Raw genomic sequence first — 24,636 nt, 5'->3', positions numbered from 1 at the left:
TTCAGAAATTTAGTCTGTTTTGATAATGTTTACCTCTAATCATTTGTTCTAAAATGAAAATGAGATATGTAGACTGAGCAGTCTTCAGTCTTACAGGAAAACTGAGAAGGCAGCAGCACATTTCCCATCTCTACGCAAGTTGTGATACCCTACATTCAGAGGTCTGCTGGGTTGTCTGGCTGCTGCTTCGCTTGCCCACACACAAGCCATGTTCATATTACCATAAATGCATGCATTTTATTTCTGTTATGATCATCCTACAAGTCTTGTCAAACAGGATACCCAAAAAAACGGTGACAGACACCAATCCAACAAGTTACAGTCAACAGGACCAAAAGAAAAATGACAACATTGAGGGCTTGCATATGCAGCTGATGGTTATGATGAGTTATTGAAGTCTGGCTGTCAGGCTAATACAAGACAAGCTGAGGGCTCCAATTGCTATTTAGTCTAGATATCATTTAATTGCTAACCTCTTGGAGAAGGGAATTAACTAGTTCAGAAAAGCAGTCTCAGTGGTCTAAGAAAAAAGCACAACACTATGTTAGGGCAAAGGTTGTCAGTAGAAGTAATACAATAGGCAACAAGAGTGATGAAAAGATTGTGAAGAAATCAGAATGCAATAAAGAATAGTGGGGGAAAAAAAAGGATTCTAGTAGAAAATAAAGGAAAAGTATTAAGGGTGTCAACTGAACACCTCCTCCCAAATCTCAGTCCTTCATATGAATTTTAGTGGTGCCAAACAAAAAAGGTATCAGCAAAAACACAAATTGCAAGAAGTTGCAACTGCAGGGATGTGCAAAGCATGGGAAAGAAAGGAACCAAAGATATCTCTCCAAGTTAACATTTTTGATGCCCAAGCATGAGTTTTGGTGAAGATATTGATCAGCAGTCCAAGACAGCCATTTGGATTTGCCAGAAAAAGGAGATGAAATACGAGAACTATGATGAAATATGAGATACATGCCAAGAGCCTATCAACTCTGGGTCAAGAAGGTGAAACGTGTGTTCTTGGAAAGTGTAACTTGAAGTTTGACTCACCTTGCTTTGTACTGTTCCCAAGGCACCCATTATAAACTGTACTGCGGCAGAGTAAATTTGTTTTTATATAACTACTTTAAACTGTGAAAACCTGGTTGCCTTGAAATAATGTAAACATAAATAAAGGGTTGAAAGCAACAGAATAAGGACAACATCAAAACAGAAATTTTAGGAAGTCACTAGTGTGAGAGACTTAGATGGACTGGAAGTGGGCTAAAATTTCCAGTGTTACCTCAGAATTATATTGGTTCAGGTGTTTTGATCTGTGGTGGGTTGACATTGTCTAGACACCTGGTGGCCACCAAAGCCACTCTATCACTTCCCTCCTCAGCTGGACACAGGAGAGAAAATATAACGAAAAGCTTGTGGGTTGAGATAAAGACAGGGAGAGATCGCTCACTAATTACTATCACAGGCAAAACAAACTCAACTTGGGGAAACCAGTTTTATTATCAATCAAACCACAGAAATGCAAGGACAAATAAAACTAAATCTTAAAACACCTTTCCCCACCCCTCCCTTCTCCCAGACTTCAACTTCATTCCCAATTTTCTCTACCTCCTCCCTGCCACTGGTGCAGCAGAACAGGGAACACAGGTTGCAGTCAATACGGCACACGTTGTCTCTGCTGGTTCTGCATCCTCAGGGGGAAGACTCCTCCCACTCTGCACTTCTTGCAGTGTGGGTTCTTCTCACAGGCCCACAGGTCCTGCCAGAGCCTGTGCACTGTGGGCTTTCCACAGGTGTCACAGCCTTCCTTGGACATCCACCTGCTCTGGCACCCCTCCAAGGGTCTGCAGGTGGATCTCTGCACTGCCATGGTCCCAACATGGGGACAGCTGCTTCACCATGGTTGGCACGATGGGCTGTGGGGGAATCTCTGCTCCAGTGCTTGGAGCACCTCCTCTCTCTCCTCCACTGACCATGGTGTCTGCAGGGCTGTTCCTCTCACATGTTCTCTCTCTCTTCTTCTGCTGCAGTTGCACAGCAACCTTTTTCCCCTTCTTAAATATGTTATCCCAGAGGCACTGTTGATGATGGGCTCAGCCTTGGGAAATGAAGGTCTGCCTTGGAGCCAGCTGGCTTTGGCTCTATTGGACATAGAGGGAACTTTCTAGAAGCTTCTCACAGAAGCCACCTGTGTAGAGCCCCCCTCCCCCTGCTACCAAAACCGTGCCATGCAAACCAAATACATGATCAAACAGTCATAACTTCTTTAGGTCATTAAGGTAGCTGTCGTTTCGTTGGGTTGGTTTTGCCTCTGTTCCTGACCAACAGGCAGAAAAAAAAGGAGTGGGGAAGAATGGGGCATGGGCAGTACCTATAGCAACTGCATGAAAATGAGGAAGATAGCATGTTTAAATATGAATAATCCCTTGGTTCAACGTAGTGAGTTTTCTTTGCATTCACTGATGTAGCTTCAGTTTATCAAAAGTAAAGAAAATTTTCTAATTTTTCAGGTACTTGCTTATGTATTATAGCACATTGAAAGTAACACGTAACACACATATAAATAAGGGAAATTTGATCTTTTGCATAAGACTCACACCAACACCTTGTGTGCTGTTTGTTGAGTTTCTCCCTTCACATACAGCAATGCAGCAAAATCAGTATGAGGTTTACTTTAGCAGAAATAGCTATTCAGCAATAGCTCTTGATATACTTCAAGGCTAGATAACACAGTCTGAAGGTCAAGTTCTGACTTCTTGAAGCCTAATTTATTCAAGAGGAGACTAAAGTACTAGAGCTAGAAAATGGCCAAGCACTTTCTTCAATTGATGAAAAAGCCGGGTTTTTTTCCAAAGGATTTCTGCCCACAGAAGAGGATTATGAGCAGAGTAGGGCACTAAACACTGCCAATTTCCTTGGTTACTATATGAAGAATGTTAGATGTTCAAAGAAAGCAAGAAGAAACTGAAAAACATATCAAAGATCTGTTCAAGAACTGAAGACAGAGAGGAGACAAAGTGCAACGTTAATTGTACCACTAAACCTTGTCAAACTATACAAAGGACAAGTAATGGCCAAGTGTATTAAACCACTGAGATTTTAAAAGACTTTTTAAAAAGCTCTGTGCACTTACTACTCACCCTGCCATACACACATACATCTCTATCTACCCTTCATGGCAACTATGCAGCATAGTGCTGTACATTTGAAATTTCAAGATCATTGATGATTTAGTGTACAAAATACTCTGAAAAATTTGATTGCTTGAAGAGACTGGAATGTCAAAGGATAGAAAAAAACCTCCCTTTCCCTGCCTGCACCTGAACCATAGGATCTGCTAAAATTAGTCCCATTTTGGTTTCATTTATGCATGTGAGATCATTTTTATACACAATAAAAACAGTAGGAAGCTTTACTGGTTTCATGGTAGTCAAAGCAGGAACTATGATTGGTCAACCAATATGTGATGGCTATACCAGAATCCACTTTTAGATGCCTGCTTGAGTATAATGACTACATATTCAGCGCAAAAACTGGTCTAAAACTCTTTTTAAGAACAGTATCGGATCTAGATTTATTTGGTCTACATCGTAAGGAAGGGGATGAGTGCTGCAATACCTTCCCTTGAGGAGGCCCTGTCAGTAGTTTTCTCCTAAACAGTCCCTGGACCTAACCAGAGTTCTTCCACAATGACAGAAAATGCTGGTCTGCCACCCTCCTTCTTCCCTCTCATCCATAATTGAATCACTAGCCTCTCCTCATCCTCTGTCACAAGTAGGTAACTTAATTTAATATCTGCAAGTACTGTACCACAGAAGACTCAATTTTAGGCAGTTTATCAATCCTTTCAGAGCTAACAGGCTCCCTCAAACAAGTATCTCAGGTAGATGCTTACAAAGATAGTTTCACAGAGTTTAATGTTTTAGGAGACAGCAGGAATTCCTGATCTCCCCAAATAAACTGCAGCTATTTTAGCACACATTAGATACACAAAGGTGGCAAGACCTTTCTGTAAGCCTACATCCTGGCTGGGCCTTCTAGCAATTTTAAACATAAACTTCTTTCAAAAAACACACTACCATTCTTCTGAATGCAGTTTGGGTCTCTTCCCATTCCCATATATATTCCTCCTTCTCAAATTGCCTCAACTCTTTTTCTGGCTCAAACCCTTATTAAATTTGTATCAAACTCTGAAGATACAGAAGTAGCCTATCGTGATGCTTTATCCTAGTAATTTATATCTAAGACATAATTCTACACTGAATTTTGAGTCGCACCCATCCTAATAATTTACCTGTAATTTTCCCCATTACCTTCTCTCAGATCCCTCAATAATTCATTAAAGAAAATATTCCATTTTGAATAAAGACTTTAAATTCAAATATTTCACCTCAACCACAACAGTTTTTCTGACCACTGTTCCTTAAGCCTTTAAAGCTCACTCAAGTCCATCTCCCACTCTCTCCATCTCTAAGAAACCTCTTAGCTGTCTTCAAAACTTTGCAGGATGCTGCCCTTTTATTACTGTACTATAGAAATATTTTATTACTGTATTAAAGAATCAAAGAATCCTAGAAAGGCTTGGGTTGGAAGGGACCTTAAAGATAATTTAGTTCCAATCCCCCTGCCATGGGCAGGGACACCTTCCACTAGACCAGATTTCTCAAAGCTCCATCCAACCTGATCTTGGATTATATTATTTATTATTGTATTTCTTTTATTTCTATTATTGTACTTCTTTTATTTCTATTATTGTACGAAAGAAAAAAGAGGGCACTGGTGTTGCTTTTGCATTTTTAAATTACTATTTTTCAAAATGTCCTTATGAAGTGATGTTTCATACATGAATGCTTGGTCTGCATCCAATAATTTTATAAAAGGTATCCATTTAATGATACCATTATCATGTCACTTAAAGTGCCTTATGTAAAATTCCTGGATTAGCACATTGGCCTTTCATCTCAGGGATCCAAACGCAAAACTGAAAAATTACTTTCATGCTCTTAGCCTTGCAGACAGACATTACCAATTCTCAGTACAATGTGGCTTAAGTGACCATTTTTCCTTGAGGGAGGGATAAGTGTTGATTAAAGCAGCATGTGATTTTGGGCCAGAAACATAGATGGAATAAAGATGCAAGAGAATCTTGAAATTTGCATGCTTACACCAGTCCTAGATTTGAGCAATCTAAAATCACATCTTCATTTTCTGATCAATATTTCTTCCACTTAAAAGACACAATAAAATCTCTTCAAAAATTGCTGGAAATTATTCAGCAGCAATACATATTGACTGTGTACACGATGCTTTTTACCAGCATCTGACCTAGTGTGCTACAAACTTCTCAGCTGTTGTGGAAAAATACTACAGTTCTCTGTTTACATGCCTTGTATACAACATCAGGTGCCTAAATCTTCTACTTACCACGTAACAAATCTAATAGACTTGTGAGTGTTTATATTGAAGAAATGGTTGGTCTTTGACTGTAAAACAATGTCTTGAATGCATTATGACCTTTCAAATCTAATTTTTCTTAAGTACTTTTAGAGGAGTACAATGTTATTCATACAAAAGATAAAAACATTTACTCTGTGTTGGATTCACTATATGTCTGGTCTATCCATACCATAAATCTGGTTGTGATAGCACTCAATATACATAATTCCACATGCTCATTAAGCATGTAATTTTCCCATCTGTGTTACAAGACCCCTTGGAATCTAAACAAGGCCTGGTAGCTTTAGTTAAAAATATATTACTTAAGAATAAAACGCATCAACTCTGATAAGTATTGGACAAAGTATATTAGACATTTTGAATGAAAACGAGAAAACCTAAGTGTTCAAGAAGTTGGTAGAACAGTCAGATTAGCACATTGACAATGCAAAATTTTACCTTTTGTGAGATGGAAAAAGAAAGACCTGTAATTTTTGCAGTACCGTAATTAAACTAGACTTCTTACACAATTACCTATTTCATTAATTTAAGAAATAATTATTTGGAATGATTGATACTCTAAAACAATACTTCATGAGCTAATGTTTAAGTTTCTCTTGACTATGTAGTGTTAATATAACAATTCTAGTTTTCCAGGTCCTTCTAGTGCAACAAAAATTAGAAATTGCACTACTTTAAGTCAAATATTCTAATGTCCATGAGAAACAAGAACAAACTTACACATGCATATATGTCACCCCTTACCAGCATGGCTCTTTCTTGCCTACCTTTCTACCTTCTCTTCCTCCAGTATTCTAGTTCTAGAAATAAAGGTATTGCTACACAAATAACAAAGCCCCTTCTGAAAAGGGAAAAAAGATACTTTCAGAAGGAAATTCTATGTGCACAGATAAAACTATCACAAGCCTTAACAGACCTATTAAATTTGGCACACAGTGAGACCTCAGTGAGGACACATGCCTTCAAGAATTTTTTGGAAGAGTGTGTAACCCAATAGCTACCAACCTAAAGCAACACCCTATGCTGCTTCCTCCTACTGCTTCCATTAATTTTATTTTGGGCTTACAAAGCACATAGATAAAGAGAAGTAAAGCCAGTAACTGTTGGCAGCTAATTTGATAGCAGCATGAAAAAAAAAAGAGAGAGAATGTGCAGAAAATTATCTTACTGTGAATTTGTCAAAAGAGAAAAACTCTCGTATTTTCTCAGAGAATGATTCTTATATTTCGACATCAAAAAAAGAAGTATCAATCCATTGAAATATACACTACAGATAAAAATGAGTTTCCTAGCCTTCTGAATGCTAGATTGAGCAAAGTTACACCTCTCTCCTCCCACACAGCACCAAGTACTGCTGTGTGCATACCAGAGGAGTCTAACACAACTACATGCTGCAAGAACAAAGACCTTCCTCTTCTAATATACAATAACAAAACCCAGACAAAAATAAAATAACTATGACAACTGAAGATTTGAGATCTGCGTTAGGGGTAGGAAGAGAGGACTGGCAGGTAACCACAATACTGAGAGGATGAGATCTGAGAAGTTAAACCACAATTTTTAAAGGAGTCTTTTTGAGACATGTAACAGCAACATTGCGAATTGTTAGATAACACTGTGTAAGAGCACACCTTGCACGTATCTAAAAGTTGCTATACCAGAAAAGTAGTATGTTATCATGCTATTAAGACAGCAGTATAATCTAATCCGTACCAATCAATCCCAATAAAACTGTATGTTCACTGGCTCTCGCTCCAGCTCAAACAATGAAATAATATAAATGAATACTATATATACCAAATCAATGGAAGTTCTGTGTTTATATACTACTTTAGACCCACTGGACTTATGCCATAAATATATGCTGCATTCCATGTCAACTGCTCATGAGAACCATTTAATACTGTAGTAGTATTTCAGTGAACTTTCATTTTTCACAATGCTGCGACATTAAAACCCACTGAGTAACATAAGAGTCCATTAACAATGAGTCAAGCACATTATGCAGCAATGAAGTTTTGAAAATTATCTACACATTTACAAAATAAATCGAACTAATTAATAACTTACAGCTTGTTTGAAATAACTTCTCATAAGTTAATATATCTGGCTCAGCAGAGAGTAATATTTCTGTACTTCATTTCCGTGTGTATTTTTAACTTCACAGATACCCCCAACGCATTGAGTTACACTAGGCAATCCTAGAGCATACAGATGTAATCATTTTGCATTGCTTACACTTTTTATTGAGATAACAAAAACAAGGCAAGCTACAGTGGCCATGGAAAAACATTGTACAATGTCACCCTGGTTCCCAAAATACATGATGGGCCATCCACTATTAAGGCATTAGCCAGAAAAGGTGAGGAAAAGTATGTCATGTTTAAGGCTGATGCAAAAAACCTGTGGAAGAAGACTCCAGCAATCATCTGTTAGGAACAGTATCGTAGCCTTCAACAGAGGCATACTTTAATGGAATCATGACACTTTAAAAACTACATTAATCTGTAAGAAAAATAATTTCCTGCACAAAGTACAAAATTACAGTAGCAGAGAAAAGAGCACTGGTAAAAAAAAGTCAATTATGGACACACATATTTGTAAGCAAACATATTTCACATAATGAAATTTTTGAAATCTACATTTATCAGAAAAGAAACATTATTATTACACTAGAGAAATTTTTTTAAAAGTTAAAAAATAAATATAGCCATGTTTAAACATTGTTATCAACCCTTACTAATGTCAGAATTAAAAGACTTATTTAAATGCCATACCCTTTTCTGCAGAGTTATTGGCATAACTGCAGGCAATGTTACTCTTCTGGAAGACAAACTCATGTCTGCTTTTCACAGAACTCACCAACCTTCATCCAGGTGATAATATGAAGCAGAACAAAGTAGTTAGCAATATTTCTTGAAACCTAATTCCTCATAACCTAAATATTGGACGGTTAGCACAAAGAAAAGACTAAGGCTCTAGCAATGTCATTCCATTTATGTGAATTCAGTCCTAGTCAAAGCCAATGACAGAACACACCGGGGTAGGACAAACCAGAAATCAACCAACCAAAGAGCTTGAAAACTTTTGTTCTGTCCTTGGAAATGCCCACACTATCTCTTGCTATAAAAATAAGCAGAACAACATGCATTTCTATCACTCAGAGCTTTGACTTTACTGTCAAAACAAAAAGCAAATCATTAAAGACTGAGTGGTAACAGTCTTGGGGCTTTTTCCCTGGCTTTTTCCAGCAAACAAAATATGCTTCAGCACTTCTGATCTTAGGGTTTCAGGAAAGTAACTGAGCTTAAGAATAGATTTAATGAATCCATGGAGTTTAATTATACAATTCTTAACTATCTTTATTCAAAGCAGAAGAAAAATACGACTTTTACTTTAAGTAATGCAATTACTACCTTTTCAATGCAACCACGGCCTGAAAAAGTGGCACATAAAATGTTACAAGGAGTGACATTTAAGACTGTTTTATGAACCCAAGTCTTTGATCACCCCCACTCACATGATTATTTTATGTATCAAATATCTGCATAACAAATCTGTTTTCATTGACATGGTTTGACAAAGGAAATCTGTTTTTTGTCTTTCCTCCTTTGTCAAAAAAGGTAACATTTTGTATTGCTTAAAAGGTAAGGCAAGCTATAATCTTTTTTTAAAGGTCTCATAATGCACTTAATAGCAGAATTTTTTTCTGCTTTTATGCAGCATGACTAAGCAATATTCCTGTTGTAAACCAACTTATTAAACAGATGTTAGAACTGTGATATTGGGTATTTCTTTTATAACTCTCAGACAAACATTTCTCATCAGAAACATTGCTCATTGTAGTTGAAGATTGCAGATACTCCGAAAAAATGATTTGTATTAAGTATTCATAGCATCTTAAACAATAACATGTCAGATATGCAGGGTACTCTATTTCATAGGCAGTCACCGCAGTATATTATTGATAATAAATCTGATGTATTGGTCCTAGAAGTATTCAGAATTGACTTGGTAAATATTACAACAATCCATACTAAATTTCACTAGACCGTAGTTATAGTTTTTTTCCCTCTGTAATTGGAAATGAGAACATTCTTTAGTAATCCCAAAGTATCTAGAAAAGAATCTCATCTCCAAGAAATAAGTAACTGTACAATGACAAGTTAAAAATAAACAATTTGATTTCATGTAATTTTCTGTTTTGAGTTTTCCAGGTGACAAATACATAACAAGTCTCTGGCACCAGTAAGATACTTACGAATCTATGCATTCAAAGCATCTCTTTTCATGCTAAATCACCTTCCTGAAATCCTAAAATCAGTATGGCTTAAGTAAGTTGTGTTGATGAACAACAGGAGCAAGGACCATAAATACAAAAAATACAGCTCCCTCCAAAAACTAAAACCTGCATTGCACTGGCATTTCATCAGCAGCTCTCAAATAATAATAAAATACTGCCAAGGAATAGGAAGTAAAGACAAATATTTTCCTAAAATTTCAAAACCTGTTGTCCTTGACTGAGACACACAGGATGGAAAAAAACTGATAAGAAACTGATGCCAAGTCACAAAGAGAATTTCTTTAGATAGACATTTGATCCTCGTTGTTAGCTTTGAAACAAGAGCTTCTAATAAAACCATAAACCAATTAAAATACAGCAGATATTACCCATTTCCTTGCCTCAAAATAAAGGTTCAGTTTTAACTTTGACTCCTTTTACATTCAGTTTATAGCAGCAAGAGATCCATAGCAACTAATCCTTTAGGTTTAAGGTATTTATTTAATTTTATTTTTGTCTCTTAAACTCCAGTCCAAGATCCTTACGATTGTTTGGATAAAATAAAAAAGTATTTCTGAGATCAAGTTTAAAGTGTTAATTCTGTAACATTTGGAATTAACATCCTTTTCTACTAGAGATAGCTATGATAAATGTCAAGTGTTTGCAATTAGGTTTTTACCTTTCAGGCACACAGTTTTTATTTCCTGTGGGAACATGTTTCTAAAATTCTATAATATAGCTCCAAAATTTTGCTGTAAGAGTCAGAAAAAAACTTGTGGTACCAGAGCCTGATCCCATAGGCATTTTACTCAAGGAACATTACACATGCATATATTTGCAGCACCAGGACAAAAAACTCCCTCTACTCTTTTATCCTTGGATCTTAGGAAAAAATGTTCGGGTAATAGCGACTGCAGAACTTGCAGCCTTGCATTAGTGACTTTACTGGGAAAGAAACAAAAATAACCCAAGCCTTTTTTCCTTACCCCTGGGTACTGAAGGTCCTTGGCTCTTGAAAGCATGTGCAGCTTTTTGCTCTATGAATAAAATTGACCTATTTGTCTGCAAGGTGAAGCAAAGGCTTATTTTCTTCAGTGAAATTATCTGTATTGTATCTTTTCCAATCAGATGTACAGACAAGACCCATTCAGAAAGTAACCAAAACCTTAAGCGCTGAATTTGACTTGGTAATAAAAATCCAATATTCGAATAATGAAAAGGTTTTAAACAAAAAATACTACAGTAATTTATGTATACTACTGACAGCAAATATGGCTGCACCCAAGAGTACTAAAATTAACATTAAGGAATATTTTCTTTTCTTAAATTTCACAAACAGCCATTTAAGAAAATAAATTGAATAAAACACAACTTCTAAGTGCAAGCCTTGCAGAATCACTTCACCATGTGAAAGTCAAGAGGAGTTCTATTGATAAATGTGAGATACAGAAAGGCTTTGAAAGCCAAGTATGCCTTCAGGGGAACATATATAACCACTTTTTTTTTTCTATAGATAAAAGATTTCACTTGTCCATGGCAGGTTTGCAAGAATTTCACTGGTGCTGGTGGACAGGAAGGAAATCAGATCCAGCTCACTTGCTTGAGAGCTCTGTGAAATGACTATGTTTATGCAGCTTTTCACTCCTATTTTTGTCACTAAGCTACCAGATACAGTTGTGAAAACATTGTGCAGATACTTTTTAGATACTTCAAAATATAAACCACTTCTACTTCTTGCCACTTAAGAAAGCGTGACTAAATGGAGTGGGCAAGAATTGAAATGCCCTTAGTAAATTAGTAACTCCAAGTAAGGGTTTTATAACAACATATGGAATAGAGATATCCTGCTAGAAGAGGAAGGTCAGTGATGTCCTTAAGGCACTGAATATGGAGTCACAGGAGCTGATCTATTCCTAGCTTTGCCAGATAGTATGCAGGAATATGAGCATTGATAGGTAACAAGAGCAAATCAGACTCAGCTTTTGCTTCCATAGATGAAAAAAAATCTAGATAATATAAATCCAGTAAGGTTTATAAAAATCTTTGATGCTATTTTTTATACTTGTCTGAGCTGAGGCAGAAGTTTATTACACAATACCAACATAAATCAGGTAAGTTATTCGTGGTGCTATTTGCACTTCCTTGTGAGAGTGCTCCTGTCTGCCTGGCACAGTCACTTTAGCTCTTTACCAGAAGAAGAGCCCAATAATATGTGAAACACACAGAGGGTGTTTTTTGCACAGGTACACTTAAATACACTTGACAAATAATTATTTTCTTTAAAACCACCCCAAAAAAGAGAGTTTTCAAAGTGATTGAGTTGTTGTTGTTCTACTCATATCATCCCTAATGCAAAGAAAACTAATAGGTCTTAGTCTTCACACAGAACATACTGTACACCCTCTTGGAGGGTCAATAAGGACTGGTGCAGATTCAGTTGCACTAAAACAGACTGCATTACCTGTAAGGCAACACAGACATCATAATGTACCTAGGAACTTCACAAAGAAGTTTGAGCCACAAGGAACATAATGCAGTTTTCTATCCTCGCGAATTTTCCTCACAAACTTAGGGGATCCTACAGCGTTCTTCTGCATGCTCCTTGGAAAGCTTTTCAGCTGCCTATTTCTGTAATCAATAGGTTCAAGCCTGATAGAAAAGCACACTGATGAAGTTCTGTCAGCTGACTTATTTTAAAAAACCCTCATATGGCATGGCCTTCCCTCTCACTACATAGCAGTAAATTCTAGCGATTATGAGAATAAATTCTTGCAAACTTCCAGCTTGTTTCTCAACAGCTGATACCATTTCTGTGCCATTATCAAGAGCTTGCAGCTGTCCATAAACACCAAGTCTTAATGTAGTCAGCAACAGGAGTTATCATAACATAACTAATATAAAAAGGCTATTTATAGCCTAAGAATGCAGTAACTGAAAAATCCCATTCTGATCACAGGACAATCTAGTGTATCTTGATTTCCTGTGGGTATAATATCAAGAAGCTAAAAGACAGACCTACCAGTATGCAGTATAAGCATACCAGAAACAGGCAGGAACACATCATCAGTATCCTAATTAGCAGCACAGGCACACCTCTAAGATAACCGATATACATTTCTCTCTTGAGACTTAAGTATTAAATATCATGTACACGATTGGGCTAAAATATGAGCTGATTAGCTGCAAATGAATGTTCTGTGACTGAAACAGGAGAAAAGCAAGTTCACATTGTTACTAGAGCAGAGGTCTAATTTCTTCTCCCTCTTAGTTTCTCCTTCCACAACTGCCCTTCTTGAAAAATTTTTGTTGGCCTGATTAGAATTTTTTTTAAATCTTCCCATTTGATGTGACTCCCATCAGGACTATAACATGAGAGGCATGCTTAAATACTCTGTCTTGAAGGTCTCCCCTTCTGTTCATTCCCAAATCAAAAGCAGTCATAAAGGTGTGAATGCCTTTAGAAGTAGCAGCTTTAAATATGGAGACAAACAAGGAGAATATGGGCATTGGTCAACTATTATCTCCCACTTATCATTGCTGAATTTCACCACTTGCTAGAGATACATGTGCCATCATTTTAATAGGAATAATCAACCGCTAGAAAAGTTTGGAAACTGAGCCCTGAAATCCCCAACTGGAAGCTGTACCAGTTACTGCCTCTGCACACACACAAAAGGAGATCAGCATGAATGTCCATAACAGGATGCCCTTCCACTGCCTGGGCATCGGCATTCCTGCTGTGAAAGCACCAACAGAAAACTATGATCCTAAAGATAACATCTGCAGATCACTTAGATGAGTAAGACAGATATCTGTTGTCCTCTACTACACAACATGGTAACACGGGTGAGAGATCTCAGGGTTATTGTCAGTTTCTATTTCTATTTCTGTCCTTTTCTTATAGGGAAACTGAAAGCAGAAAGTGAAGCATGATATAAGCAGGCACCTTAAAAAATGAGGAGTCCTTTTCCTGTCCTAACAGTGACATCTCCAATTGATCCAGTTTTCATTACAACTCTAGCTTGATCTCTTAATTACACTGGCACAGCATAAAGATTACCACTGCAAAGAGTTAAAAAGATCATGAAGCAAAAATCATGAGGGAACAACCATACTGTATTAGTGGCTCTGGAATTATCATGTGAAAGAACAAGTAAGTCCTCAGTTACTTATTGTAAATAGATACAAGAAAAGATGAATGTATAAAGAATATTAAATTATTTTATCAATCACAAATATTCAATACTATTCTACATGCACGATCAAGTTCATTCCACCTGGTGAAAACTAACCAGGTTCAACAGTGGTGTTTATATGGAGGCACAGGGTTTTTTCAATGTAAAATCTAAATTACACCTATTGTGTCAACATTTATGCACAGAAGCAGGATGGAAATATTCCTCTGCTTGTTTCTATAGTTCTCAAGTTCTTATTTGAGAAGATAATAACTCTCAGAACATCAGAAATGCAGCAATCCAAGGACATGCCAAAAACTGCACCAAAACTCCGAGTAAAAATTTATCTGAGTTTGAGCTCCATTCTTCAGTTAATGCCCCAACACTAGAATAACAAAGTTTTATGATGATAAAATCATAAAAATTCTATCATCTTTTAGTACTGTAAAATGTACAGTAAACTACTTTGTATTTTCTCCTTCTGTTGCACACCTTTTCATTCAAAAGTGGTTGTAAACTTTTATTATGAATCATCTAAGTTGTCAACTTTACCAAACTTGTAGCATTTAAGGTAATTTAACTATTAATCATTGACTACCCTAATCTCACTCTATGCAACTATAAACTTGTGTATGATATAAAAATAGCAGTACCTGATATAAAGCAGGTGTTTACAGTACTGGGCAATGAGACAACAAAAGTAGATCAGAAAAGAACTACAGAGGTTTTATAAGACCAGAAAAGAACACTGAGAAAAAAACAAAATGGAGAAAAAAAACCACACAAAAATACTTAAGGCTTGATCTAATTTTATGAATATTACTAAAAACTGCTCTGATTAATCTGGACTGTGTCCCCCAGGAAGTCAGAGGGGAACATGTATCTGTTCTGATCAAAAGACAGTTCAGACAATGGTCTGTAAAAGGAAGATGTCAATAGTGTTCTGTTGTTACCATACTGACCTCTTCCATCCCCTCCTTACCACAGCATCACTTACTGACAATGCCATCAATGAGAAGAAACCTTGAAAAAGATCTGTCAATAAAATATTTCTTTAATCATGGATCTGTCTATGGCAGGTATGGAGAGACTACAAAATGACCCAAACTTTTCAGTTCTCCAGTCTAACCCTAAATAAAAGCACCCATCCCTGGCAGCAATTGTAAATAAGAACAGTGTTAGTTAGCAATTGTAAATAGAACAGTGTTACTAAGTAACAGTTAGTTAGTTATCACATCTCATTTCCTTATGAAAATTATGAGGATTCAAGCCCCATTCATGGGAGTTTAATCTTTTAATGCCAAATTCAATAAAACTGAATTATCAAAAGTGACTCAGCAGCATTAGAGAAAAAGTTCCCTGCAGTTTCACCTGACTTTAACTGAAGAGTCTCTTGTATATTCAAAGAAGCTGATACTGTTTGTATCATCATCTGCCCTAGACACCTTGTATTGACATAGAGACACCACAGCACCAAAACACCAGACAGTCAACGCAGAAACTAAGAGATAAATATTAAAGATTCACTTTTTGGAAAATCAAGGTTTCCAAATTTACAGAGGTTTCTCTAGACAAGTTATTAGATCTACTGCAATGTCACAGAGGTTTCTTGTTCAAAACAGAACTTCCCAAATGGCACAGAAGAGGCAGCTTCTTGTACTAAGAAAATGGGCCTAAAAGAAAAGATAAGCAACTTCAGGTTTGACTTTTAGGCTGATGAATCCAAAACAATCAAAATCCAAAGGATTATCAAAATCATTCCAATCTGACAAACATTGGCAAAATGCCTACAAAAATCCTTGACAATACTGATGATTTTTTTTTTATTGTATATAAGTAAAAATTGTAAAACTTCAGGCTTAACACCTTCCTGATTTTACCCAATTAAGCAACAAGTTTGCAGAGGCAATATCTTAGTAACCACAAAAGTTAGAGTGACCTTGTTTTCTTGCCTATTAGAAAGGAGAAAGAAAAAAAAAGAAGACATGCTATTTTTGTGAAGTTGGAATGTTTACAGTCATTGTCTGGGTTGTTTTTGGACAGTAACAAAGTTCAAGGTTAATATGTGAAAGAAAACATTGAGGGTTGATGTGAAGTTCGACAGAAAGCAACTAATTTCTCATCTCTATAAGAAAGATACACTAACAAATGAAGCAATGTAAAGAAGATCAAGTAAAATACAAAACAAAAAAAGGAAAGAAACAAACAGGTGATTATTCTGAAGTTTCCCCAGGCCAATGTATCAGACAGCTTGTGATAGGGCACCTCCTGCATAAACCAGCCAATATTCCTGATTGCTAAAATGAGAAATTGTTCAACCTTGCCTCCTGATTTTGCCTGTGCAGACAAGTGACTTTCTGTCACAGTGTTAAGATGACTGATCAAAGTACAAAGGTACCTGCATTAAAACAGCAAGTTTTAATATGTCTCTAAATAATTCCAATCTGAATATATATACTGAAATATCAGTAAATTTTTCCTTGGTGGGCAGGTACAGCCATATCAATGAAGAACGGGGCACAGAAACTGGAGCAGACTACCAAAGGAAACACCACAAAAAGGAATCCCACTGAAACCTTTTTGCAATTCTTATATCAGAGACCTCATTGAGCTCTTTACGTTGGTTCTGCACAAAATATTTTTACTGTTAATCTATAACCGGTTGGAAGAACCTTTTCCTTTCCCTTCTGAATTTCACATTCTAAGTCTTTCTTGTGTAATTTAAGGGGAAAATTGATATATGTTTAGAGGCTGTAAAGAAGAAAAGACTAGAGAACTGATAAAGGAGGATATGTGCAATTGTCTCCAGCTTGGAAGGAAGACTGGAATTACAGAGTAAATTCAAGTAATCCCTCTTTTGGTTGGAAAAGATGTCTCAACCCTTGGAAATTGAGTAGAAATTTATGAATCATTGCATTTAAAAAAAAAAAAAACCTTTTTGTTTTTGCATTGTTTAAAAGTCAAGAGTAAACAGATATTTCAGCCAAAAAATCTGTCATGGAAACATTTAAGTACCAAAGACTTAGCCCTATATGTCTGCTGATAGAATTATAATCAGTTTTGAAGAATGAGGCTTACATAAGAAGACCATGAACTATAGTTGTAAAAAAAATGGTACTCCAATTACAACAGTCAATGCTCAATATTCATAAACTTAGAACAGCACACATTTAAAAAAAAAAAAATCTGCTCTTCAACATAAAGTTCCTGTTAGCTCTTCTTTGTCAAAGAGCTTTACATGAAAATCTCTATGAATACAAAAAGCAAAGTGACATTCCACTACAATCACAAGTATTTGAGGTCTCTATACAACTGATTTCCTGGAAAGAACATTGTGGGAGTATATTTGGATTCTACATGATAAAAATATCTACTTGTTTAGAACATCAAGAAAGACAAAAGAGGCAAGGTAAAATTTCAGATTTGAGTGTTCTTCACCTTGAGATTTACTTGAGCTTTATTTTTGCACTTCTAATTTAATTTAAAGAAACAAGGCACTAATTACCTTGAACTACTTTTGTCATGAAACACTTTTTGGCTTATCCTTGAGCAGGGCAAGAACTATCACTGCAGTGCAAATTATTCAGGTTTTGTTTTCATAAAGCATTAGAAACTAAGCTTCCATAAAGCTACAGTAATCTTTTCTTAGTTTATCTGACCAAAGACAATAAGAAAGAGAAAGTTTTCCTACAGTTCATATTTTTCCCTAGTAATATTTATTTTGATCATAATTTAAGACAAAAGTACAGTGTTTTATATTTTCAGTTCCTTATCATTTCTAAGAGAACACAGTCTCTGAGACACAATCAGATTTTCCATATGAGTTTATGAATTACACCTAATAGCAGCAGATGCTTGATTCCTCAGAGGAAGGCAACATTTCCCACTATCCACCAAGCTGACCATGTTGTGCTGGACACAAGGGGAAAGATGTTTTTTTTTGGCCTATTCAGATAAAAGTCTTCCACCCTGGAACATGAAATTCAGTTTATCTGAACACATTCCATAGAATCACAGAATCATCAAGTTTGGAAGATACCTTTATAATCATCCAGTCCAATGGTCAACCCAGCACCACCACTGTAACCCCTAAACCACTAAACCATCACCCAGCACCAGACACAGATGCCTCTGAAACACCTCCAGGGATGGTGACTCCACCACCTCCCTGGGTAACCTTCTCCAATGCCTGACCACCCTAACAGGGAAAAAAAAAATTCAATTATCTAATCTGAATTTCCCCTCTCTCATCTTAAGAACACTTCCTTTGTGTCCTCTCACTGCAGGCACCATAGAAGAGACCAGCCTCCACCTCACTCCAGCCTCTCTCTTCAGGAGCTGTAGAGAGCAATGAGGTCCCTCCTGAGACTCCTTGGGACTAAACAAACCCAGCTCCCTCAACCACTCCTCACAAGACACCTTCTCTAGTCCCTTCATGAGCCTTGTTGCCCTTTGCTGGACACTCTCCAGTATCTCCACATCCTTTTTTAAAGTGAGGAGCCCAGAACTGGACACAGCACTCAAGGTGTGGCTTCACCATTGCCAAGTACAGTCACTTCCCTGGTCCTGCTGGAACCACTATTCTTGATATAGGTCAGGATGTCCTTGGCCTTCCTGGCCACCTGGGCACACACACTGGCTCATGTTCAGCTGCTGTCAACCAGCATCCCCAGGACCTTTTCTGCTGGGCCACTTTCCAGCCACTCTGCCTCCAGCCTGTAGTGCTGCATGGGGTTGTTGTAACCCAAGTGCAGGACACAGGACTTAGTCATGTTGAACATCATGCCATTCATCTGGCCCATCGATCCAGACGACCCAGGTCTCTCTGCAGGGCCTTCCTACCCTCCAGCAGATCAAAACCTGACCCAACTTCCCAGGAAGTTGAATTTGCTAATGGTAGGCTCAGTCCCCTCATTCAGACCATCAGCAAAGATATTAAAGAGGACTGGGCCCAACACTGATCTCTGAGGGACATCTCTAGTGACCGGACACCCACTGGATGCCGCACCATTCACCATCACACTCTGAGCACAACCATCCAGACAGTTCTTAACACAGGGAAGAGTGCACCTGTCCAAGCCACGGGCCGCCAGCTTTTCTGAATTTCTTCAGTGAAAGGGTTGTTAAGCACCCCTGGCAGTATTCAGAACAACTATTTGGTGCTATGGTTAATTGAACATGGGGGTGTTTGGTCAAAGATTGAACCCAATGATCTTGAAGGTCTTTTCCAAACTTAATGATTCTGTGATTCTAAGATAGAATACAAAACTCTTCCTAGCTGCAAGGGGGGAAAGGAGATGGACAGCTGTGTTGATAAGGCAGACTGAATAATGTTCAGAGACATAGACATACTACTTCCCAAGCACAGAGGCACTATTCTGCTACGTGGCTTTTACAAATTTGCTTTTATAAACTTATTTTCAGTGAGTCAACCCCACAAACATGCTGTTCAAGCAGCATGTTCAACGTTTTGAGAGACTTATGATAAAAGATCAGCAGAGGACAGTAAGAATTTCAGCTTAGAAAAACAAGAATTCAAAATAATGTTAATAATCTATTTCAAAGCAGAAAGATTTCAGATGTCACAAGTGCTATGAATAAAAGAGCAGATATTCATGACAACTTCTTGCTTCAATAGAAGCAGAAAATCTTTTCTGGAGAGAAAAACAAGACACAAGAGGCATCTTTTTTTTCCTCTTTTAGAAACACCCATTTTGATAATAGTTACCTACAAGACATAAGTAGAAATTCACTCTGCAATTTTTCTTTCTTATGCTTGAAATTAAAAGCACAGCAGAAAAAGAAACTAAATCAAAAGCAAGCAATCTAAAAGAAGAATCACTGAAAACATATGTAGATCATCAGAGAGGCAACAGAAAAAATTCTGGCAGCTGTCAACGCTATGCACAAAAAAAAATTCTTAAGAGTAGCTGGTTTCTCTTAAGAGTTAGTAAACTATCAAATTGTAACAGTAATATTCATGAAATATTTGTATACAGATATGTATTTGCACACAGAGCTGCTACAAACTTGACAAAATAAGGACAGGGGTTGGAAATGCGACATTTCCGAGCACAGTTCCCACATGTGACTATGGGAAGTCAAAGTCACAGCCGGTTCATTTCTCTTTGCACACCTGCTTAGCATTCCCTCTCTTCTTAAATCTGAGTAATTTTATTAACCTATTAGAAGACTTCAACCTTAATTTCAAATATAAAAGTTTAATTTGACAGTTGTCATTTGGCCTTAACTTTAATAAATTTAGATGAAGAATGTAACAACAGTCATGCTGAGTCTGACAAATGTTCTGGTTGGCCTAGTCTCATTTCTCCTGCAGTGGCCATAAACAGACACCTAGGTGACAGAAACCGTGGTCTTGTTAAAATGCCTCCACAAAAGTAACAGGAAGATTTCTCTCCATTTTTCTGGTAGCTGAAAAACAGGTCAGGCCCTCCACAGACAGCAGCATTATGTTAGCTCACTTCTGTCAGGAAACCAGTTGTTCTTGTTCGTGCTTTTACCAGAGAGAGCACTACATTCTTAAATGAAAAACCAGGAGAAATGGACGGACTATGAGCAGAAATGACCACAAAAAGTATGACATGAACCTTTATGAAGAACCAGAAGTCAGTGAAGATATGAACTTCAGCTTCTGGAAGACTGAAGCTAACACTTAGCTGGTTTAACTGATCAAGTCTGTCAGTAATGTTAAATATGACTGGCCAAAAAGCAGTTGACCTTTGTGTGTTAAATCATGCTTACCAACTGCAAGTCCAAAGATTACCACAATGACTACAATTTAAGTCTGCAATGTGACTAATTTAAACTATTTTTTTAAAAATGTGATCTTCAGTCCTTTTGTTCTGAAAGATAATGTTACCAATCCAGCATTTTTCCTGCCTCTGCAGAGAGTCAATGCTTCCACCTTGCCCAAGAAGACGAAACTTGCACAATTTTATCCCACTGCATTAGCAACACTCAGATGCACCCTGACCAGAAATGCTTTGGATTAGTATTGCTATTGTAGGAGAAGAACTGAAATAAATAAAAGTAGTCCAGAAAGACACCATAGCTTATAGAGAGACACCTTGGAGTACGTGCAAAATATGGCAAGATAGAATCAGTGCAGTTTCCCAGACACATAGATGTTTTTCACTGGAGAAGTGGGGAGAAGGTTCCTCCTTAAGGTGCTAGCCACAACTGGCTAACAAAGTTCTCTGGCAGGTGCACAGAAACAGCTGTGGCAGGTTAGCTTCAGAAAAGTTAATACAACTACAAGAAACTTCAACTTCCAGGCATATTCTTCATGAAAATCTAAAAGCTGAATAACCAACAGCAGTTTAAGTTCTTACACCTCCAATATCCCTTTAAAACTGTTAAGACAGGGATCTTGCAGACCACCAAAACAGAGAGTGTGAAGGAGGGAGTACTCTTAATCCCACAGATGTTCCTTGTCAGAACTCCTCCCAATCTCAAGAAGAGAAGAGAGAATGAGACAGGTAAGCTTTCAAAGACTGAAACTGATCTTTGACACCAGTAACCTCCATTAACTGGAAACCCTTCCTCCTCTACCCCTGCTCAGGATAACAAATACAGTGTGTCTGAATAGTAGTGCCAAGTCTGTCTGCCCACTCAGATCTTCCCCTGGCTTACAGTTTAAGGTCTTTATGGAAATACAGTAGCATCAGCCATACACAGATAAACACACACATGTATAAAATATAGCCAGGTACACAGCATTTGCTCCTTCCCCATCAATTTAGGTTTTTTCCATTATCCTGGAAAAATCAGAACTTCAGAAAAGCTGTTCAGTGACTGTTAAAATCCTCTGTTCTATAACACTGATGACAGTAATTGGAGGTGGGGAGGAAGGGAAAAAAGAAATTAACTTCTCATTTAAGGACATAAAGTACTGCCTGCCTAGCCCTGGTTCTACTAAAACTGAAAAATCTGCAGAGCCACACACAAACTCCATGAAACAACAGTCATGTCTTAAGTCACAGATTCCAAAACCTCATTTTCTACAATCATTGATGACCTACAGAGAAAATTTCACCAAATTACAGAAATACGGAACACCTCTAATAGAAAAATAACTCAATACGTAACTGAGCTTTTCCTCGTGCTTTCATTTAACCAATTTAGAAACTGTCAAATAATAATTTATAAATCTTACCTGCTTTTTTCTTGAAGTTGCCTTGGGCAACAGACTGGTTGACAAAACTGATGCAAACGGCGAGCAACATAGCTCAGGAAAAGGATTTGGAATCGATGGGTTCTCCAAAATACTGTCACCTTTCTTTTTTCTCCTGTTTCAACAGAATACATAATATCAAGCAATAATTGTAACAGCTGCTGTTAAAATTGCAATATCCAACCACAATACATGAACTACTAAGGCACTAATACCATGATGCTTCCTGGTTGCAGCAATTAGCCTTTTTTTTTTTTTTTTTTTTGCAGTTATTTTATTTAATCAGTAGGCTGAATATATTAACATACAGTGCCTAACACTACTTGAAAGCAATCCAAGTATTCAGCTCTGAATATAAAGTTGTTTGAATATGCGTAAGTCTTTGCAGAGTAAGAGCAGAGATATATTTATATTGGCTTCTAAGGACATTAGTAAATATTTTGTTGTCCCTGTGTTTATGCCATTCCCTATGTACACATATTACAACAGTAGATGCATGTAACTTCTCAGCAAAACTTCCCAAGTACATCACAACAGTATTTTAAACAAATGGAAACTTTTTTCAACCAGAATCAAATCAAAGTAACTGACAAGGCAAAACAGTGCAAAGCAATCCACTCATTTCTGTTTTCAGTTCGTTTTGTATTGGAATCTCTGCAGCTCCATCATAAAATAAATGGCTCAGCTGTTGCTGTCTGCTGAAACAGGATTGTGTCAGAAGTCTCACCAAGCAGCATTTGCAGGAGTAGTGAAGGTAATCACTAGTGTAGTTGCTGAAGAGCTCAGTTATGCAGCGGTTTAAAGTATCACATTAATGATGTGGTTGTTTAGACTGCTGTGTACATTACAGTGCATGGTGTTCTCACATAAAATATTGAAGAGCACTTTGTCTACTTGATTTCATCTGGAAACCTGCACCCAAAGCACCCGATGTATTTGCATCTGCCAACACGTAATAAGATTTTTCTACATGTGTGAGTTGATGCCTCCAAGCTTAACATTTTACTTTATTACCTTTTTTATTATCATTCCAGATTTCATACAGTAATTGGTACAAAGTAGGGAAAACCATCAGAATAAGGTAACAATACAGAATAAAGGTGCTTTACTTACTGAAAATCCTCACCAAACATTCATTAAAATGATTAAAGAGATATTTTGCTTTAGGAGGAGCAAAAAATCCTGTAATGCAGTATTTTAAGATTTTGTAAACTTCAGTCTACCAAAACTCATCAGATGCTTCATGAAAAACCCAGCTCACAGCTCCCTTTACTAAGAATAGAGACCAATGCCTTTAAGAACAGCCTGAGAGGTAACAAACGGGGTGCACACCGCTGACAGCGGCACCGCTCCCGGTGAAGCGGTTTTATCTCACCAACACTCTGAGAAAGACACTGCAAGGATAAAGAAGCGGCTGGCTCAGCCTGACAAGACAGGCTCGGCACCGCCGGCTCCTTTCACCTCAAACTGGGAAACCTCAAAAATAAAAAGGGGCTGGGGGGTGGGACACACACACGCATCCGCAGCGGCGGAAAGTGTCTGCAGGGCCGGGAAACAACTTTTGAGCTCCAGGAAGGCGCGGGCCGGTCCAGAGCCAGGCCGCCCCTCTCCTGCGCTTCGCCCCCTCCCCAGGCCGCCGCACCCCGGCCCCGCGTCCCGCCCGCAGGGCGCTGCCCGCCCCCCGACGGCAGCGGGCGGCCCTCGAGGGAGCGGCAGGGCGGCGGCGCCCGCCGGGCTCCGGCCTTACCTGTCGGGGGGCGAGGGCGGCGGGTCCCCCCCGGGGGGCCAGGGGGGCGGCCGGGGGGAGCCGCAGGGGCCGCCGCCAGCGGGCTCCGCCGCCCGCCCTGCGCCGTGCGCACCGGGCAGCGGGGCGGCCATCGGCGGCGGCGACGTCCTGGCGGGGCGGCACGGCGGCGAGCGGCCCCGGCGCTGCCGGGCGGAGGCTGCTCTCTCTCCCGCTGCGGAGGGGGAGGCGACGGGGAGCGGGGGGAAGCGCCGCCCGGGCGGCACCGAGCGCCTTCCCCGGCACACGTGCGAGGGCGGCGGCGGGGGCGGGCGGCCGCCGGCTCCGCGCTGCGACGGGGAGGCAGCGCGGGGCGGGCGGGGGCCGAGCGGTGCCCTTCGGCTACTCCGCCAGGCCGGGCGGCGGAGCGGGGCGGGGCGGGCCCGGCAGGTGCGCGGGCCCGGGCCCGGGACCCGAGGCCGCGGCGTAACCCGGTGGGGCCGGGGCCGGCGGGCGCTGCCCCCCCTGCGCCTCGGCGCCTTCGCCCGAGGGGGGCACCGCGGCCAGCGCTGCCGCCGGCATGACCGGCGACCTCCTGCCCCGCGCTGAGCAGCGGGCTCCAGCCTCACAGCGCCGGACGGCCCGGCACGGGACTCAGCGCCTGACAAATCATTAACTAAAGTGACATCCCTCTGGGCATCGGGAATTTTTGGATATGCCCTGGCGAAATAGGGAATGACCGAGGCCGGGGGACAGACCAGTTACCTTGTGTCAGAAAAGCGGCTCGTGAGGAGGCTGGGCTCCCAGCCGGGCC

At 39.1% G+C, this 24,636-nt stretch overlaps 1 protein-coding gene across 2 annotated transcripts in view; it reads right to left on the bottom strand.

The window, feature by feature from the left end:
* Positions 1-23,977, bottom strand: part of GRB14 (growth factor receptor bound protein 14) — a gene marked incomplete at both ends in the record, with an annotated part of 58,081 nt that extends 34,104 nt beyond the window's left edge. Inside the window, 2 exons of one of the 2 annotated variants that reach the window (XM_082284969.1) lie at positions 22,082-22,214; positions 23,847-23,977. In XM_082284969.1, the coding sequence (XP_082141095.1) occupies positions 22,082-22,214; positions 23,847-23,977 (264 nt within the window). Of the gene's footprint in view, positions 1-8,225; positions 8,289-22,081; positions 22,215-23,846 lie in introns of those variants that run through there. The other variant, XM_082284970.1, reaches the window with a different exon arrangement.
* Positions 23,978-24,636: the final 659 nt, after the last annotated feature.

This window comes from Coloeus monedula (genome assembly GCF_965178545.1).
Source record: "Coloeus monedula genome assembly, chromosome: 7".
Lineage (NCBI taxonomy): Eukaryota > Metazoa > Chordata > Aves > Passeriformes > Corvidae > Coloeus > Coloeus monedula.
Note: the sequence above shows the minus strand (reverse complement) of the source record. Positions and strands in the feature narration are given on the sequence as shown.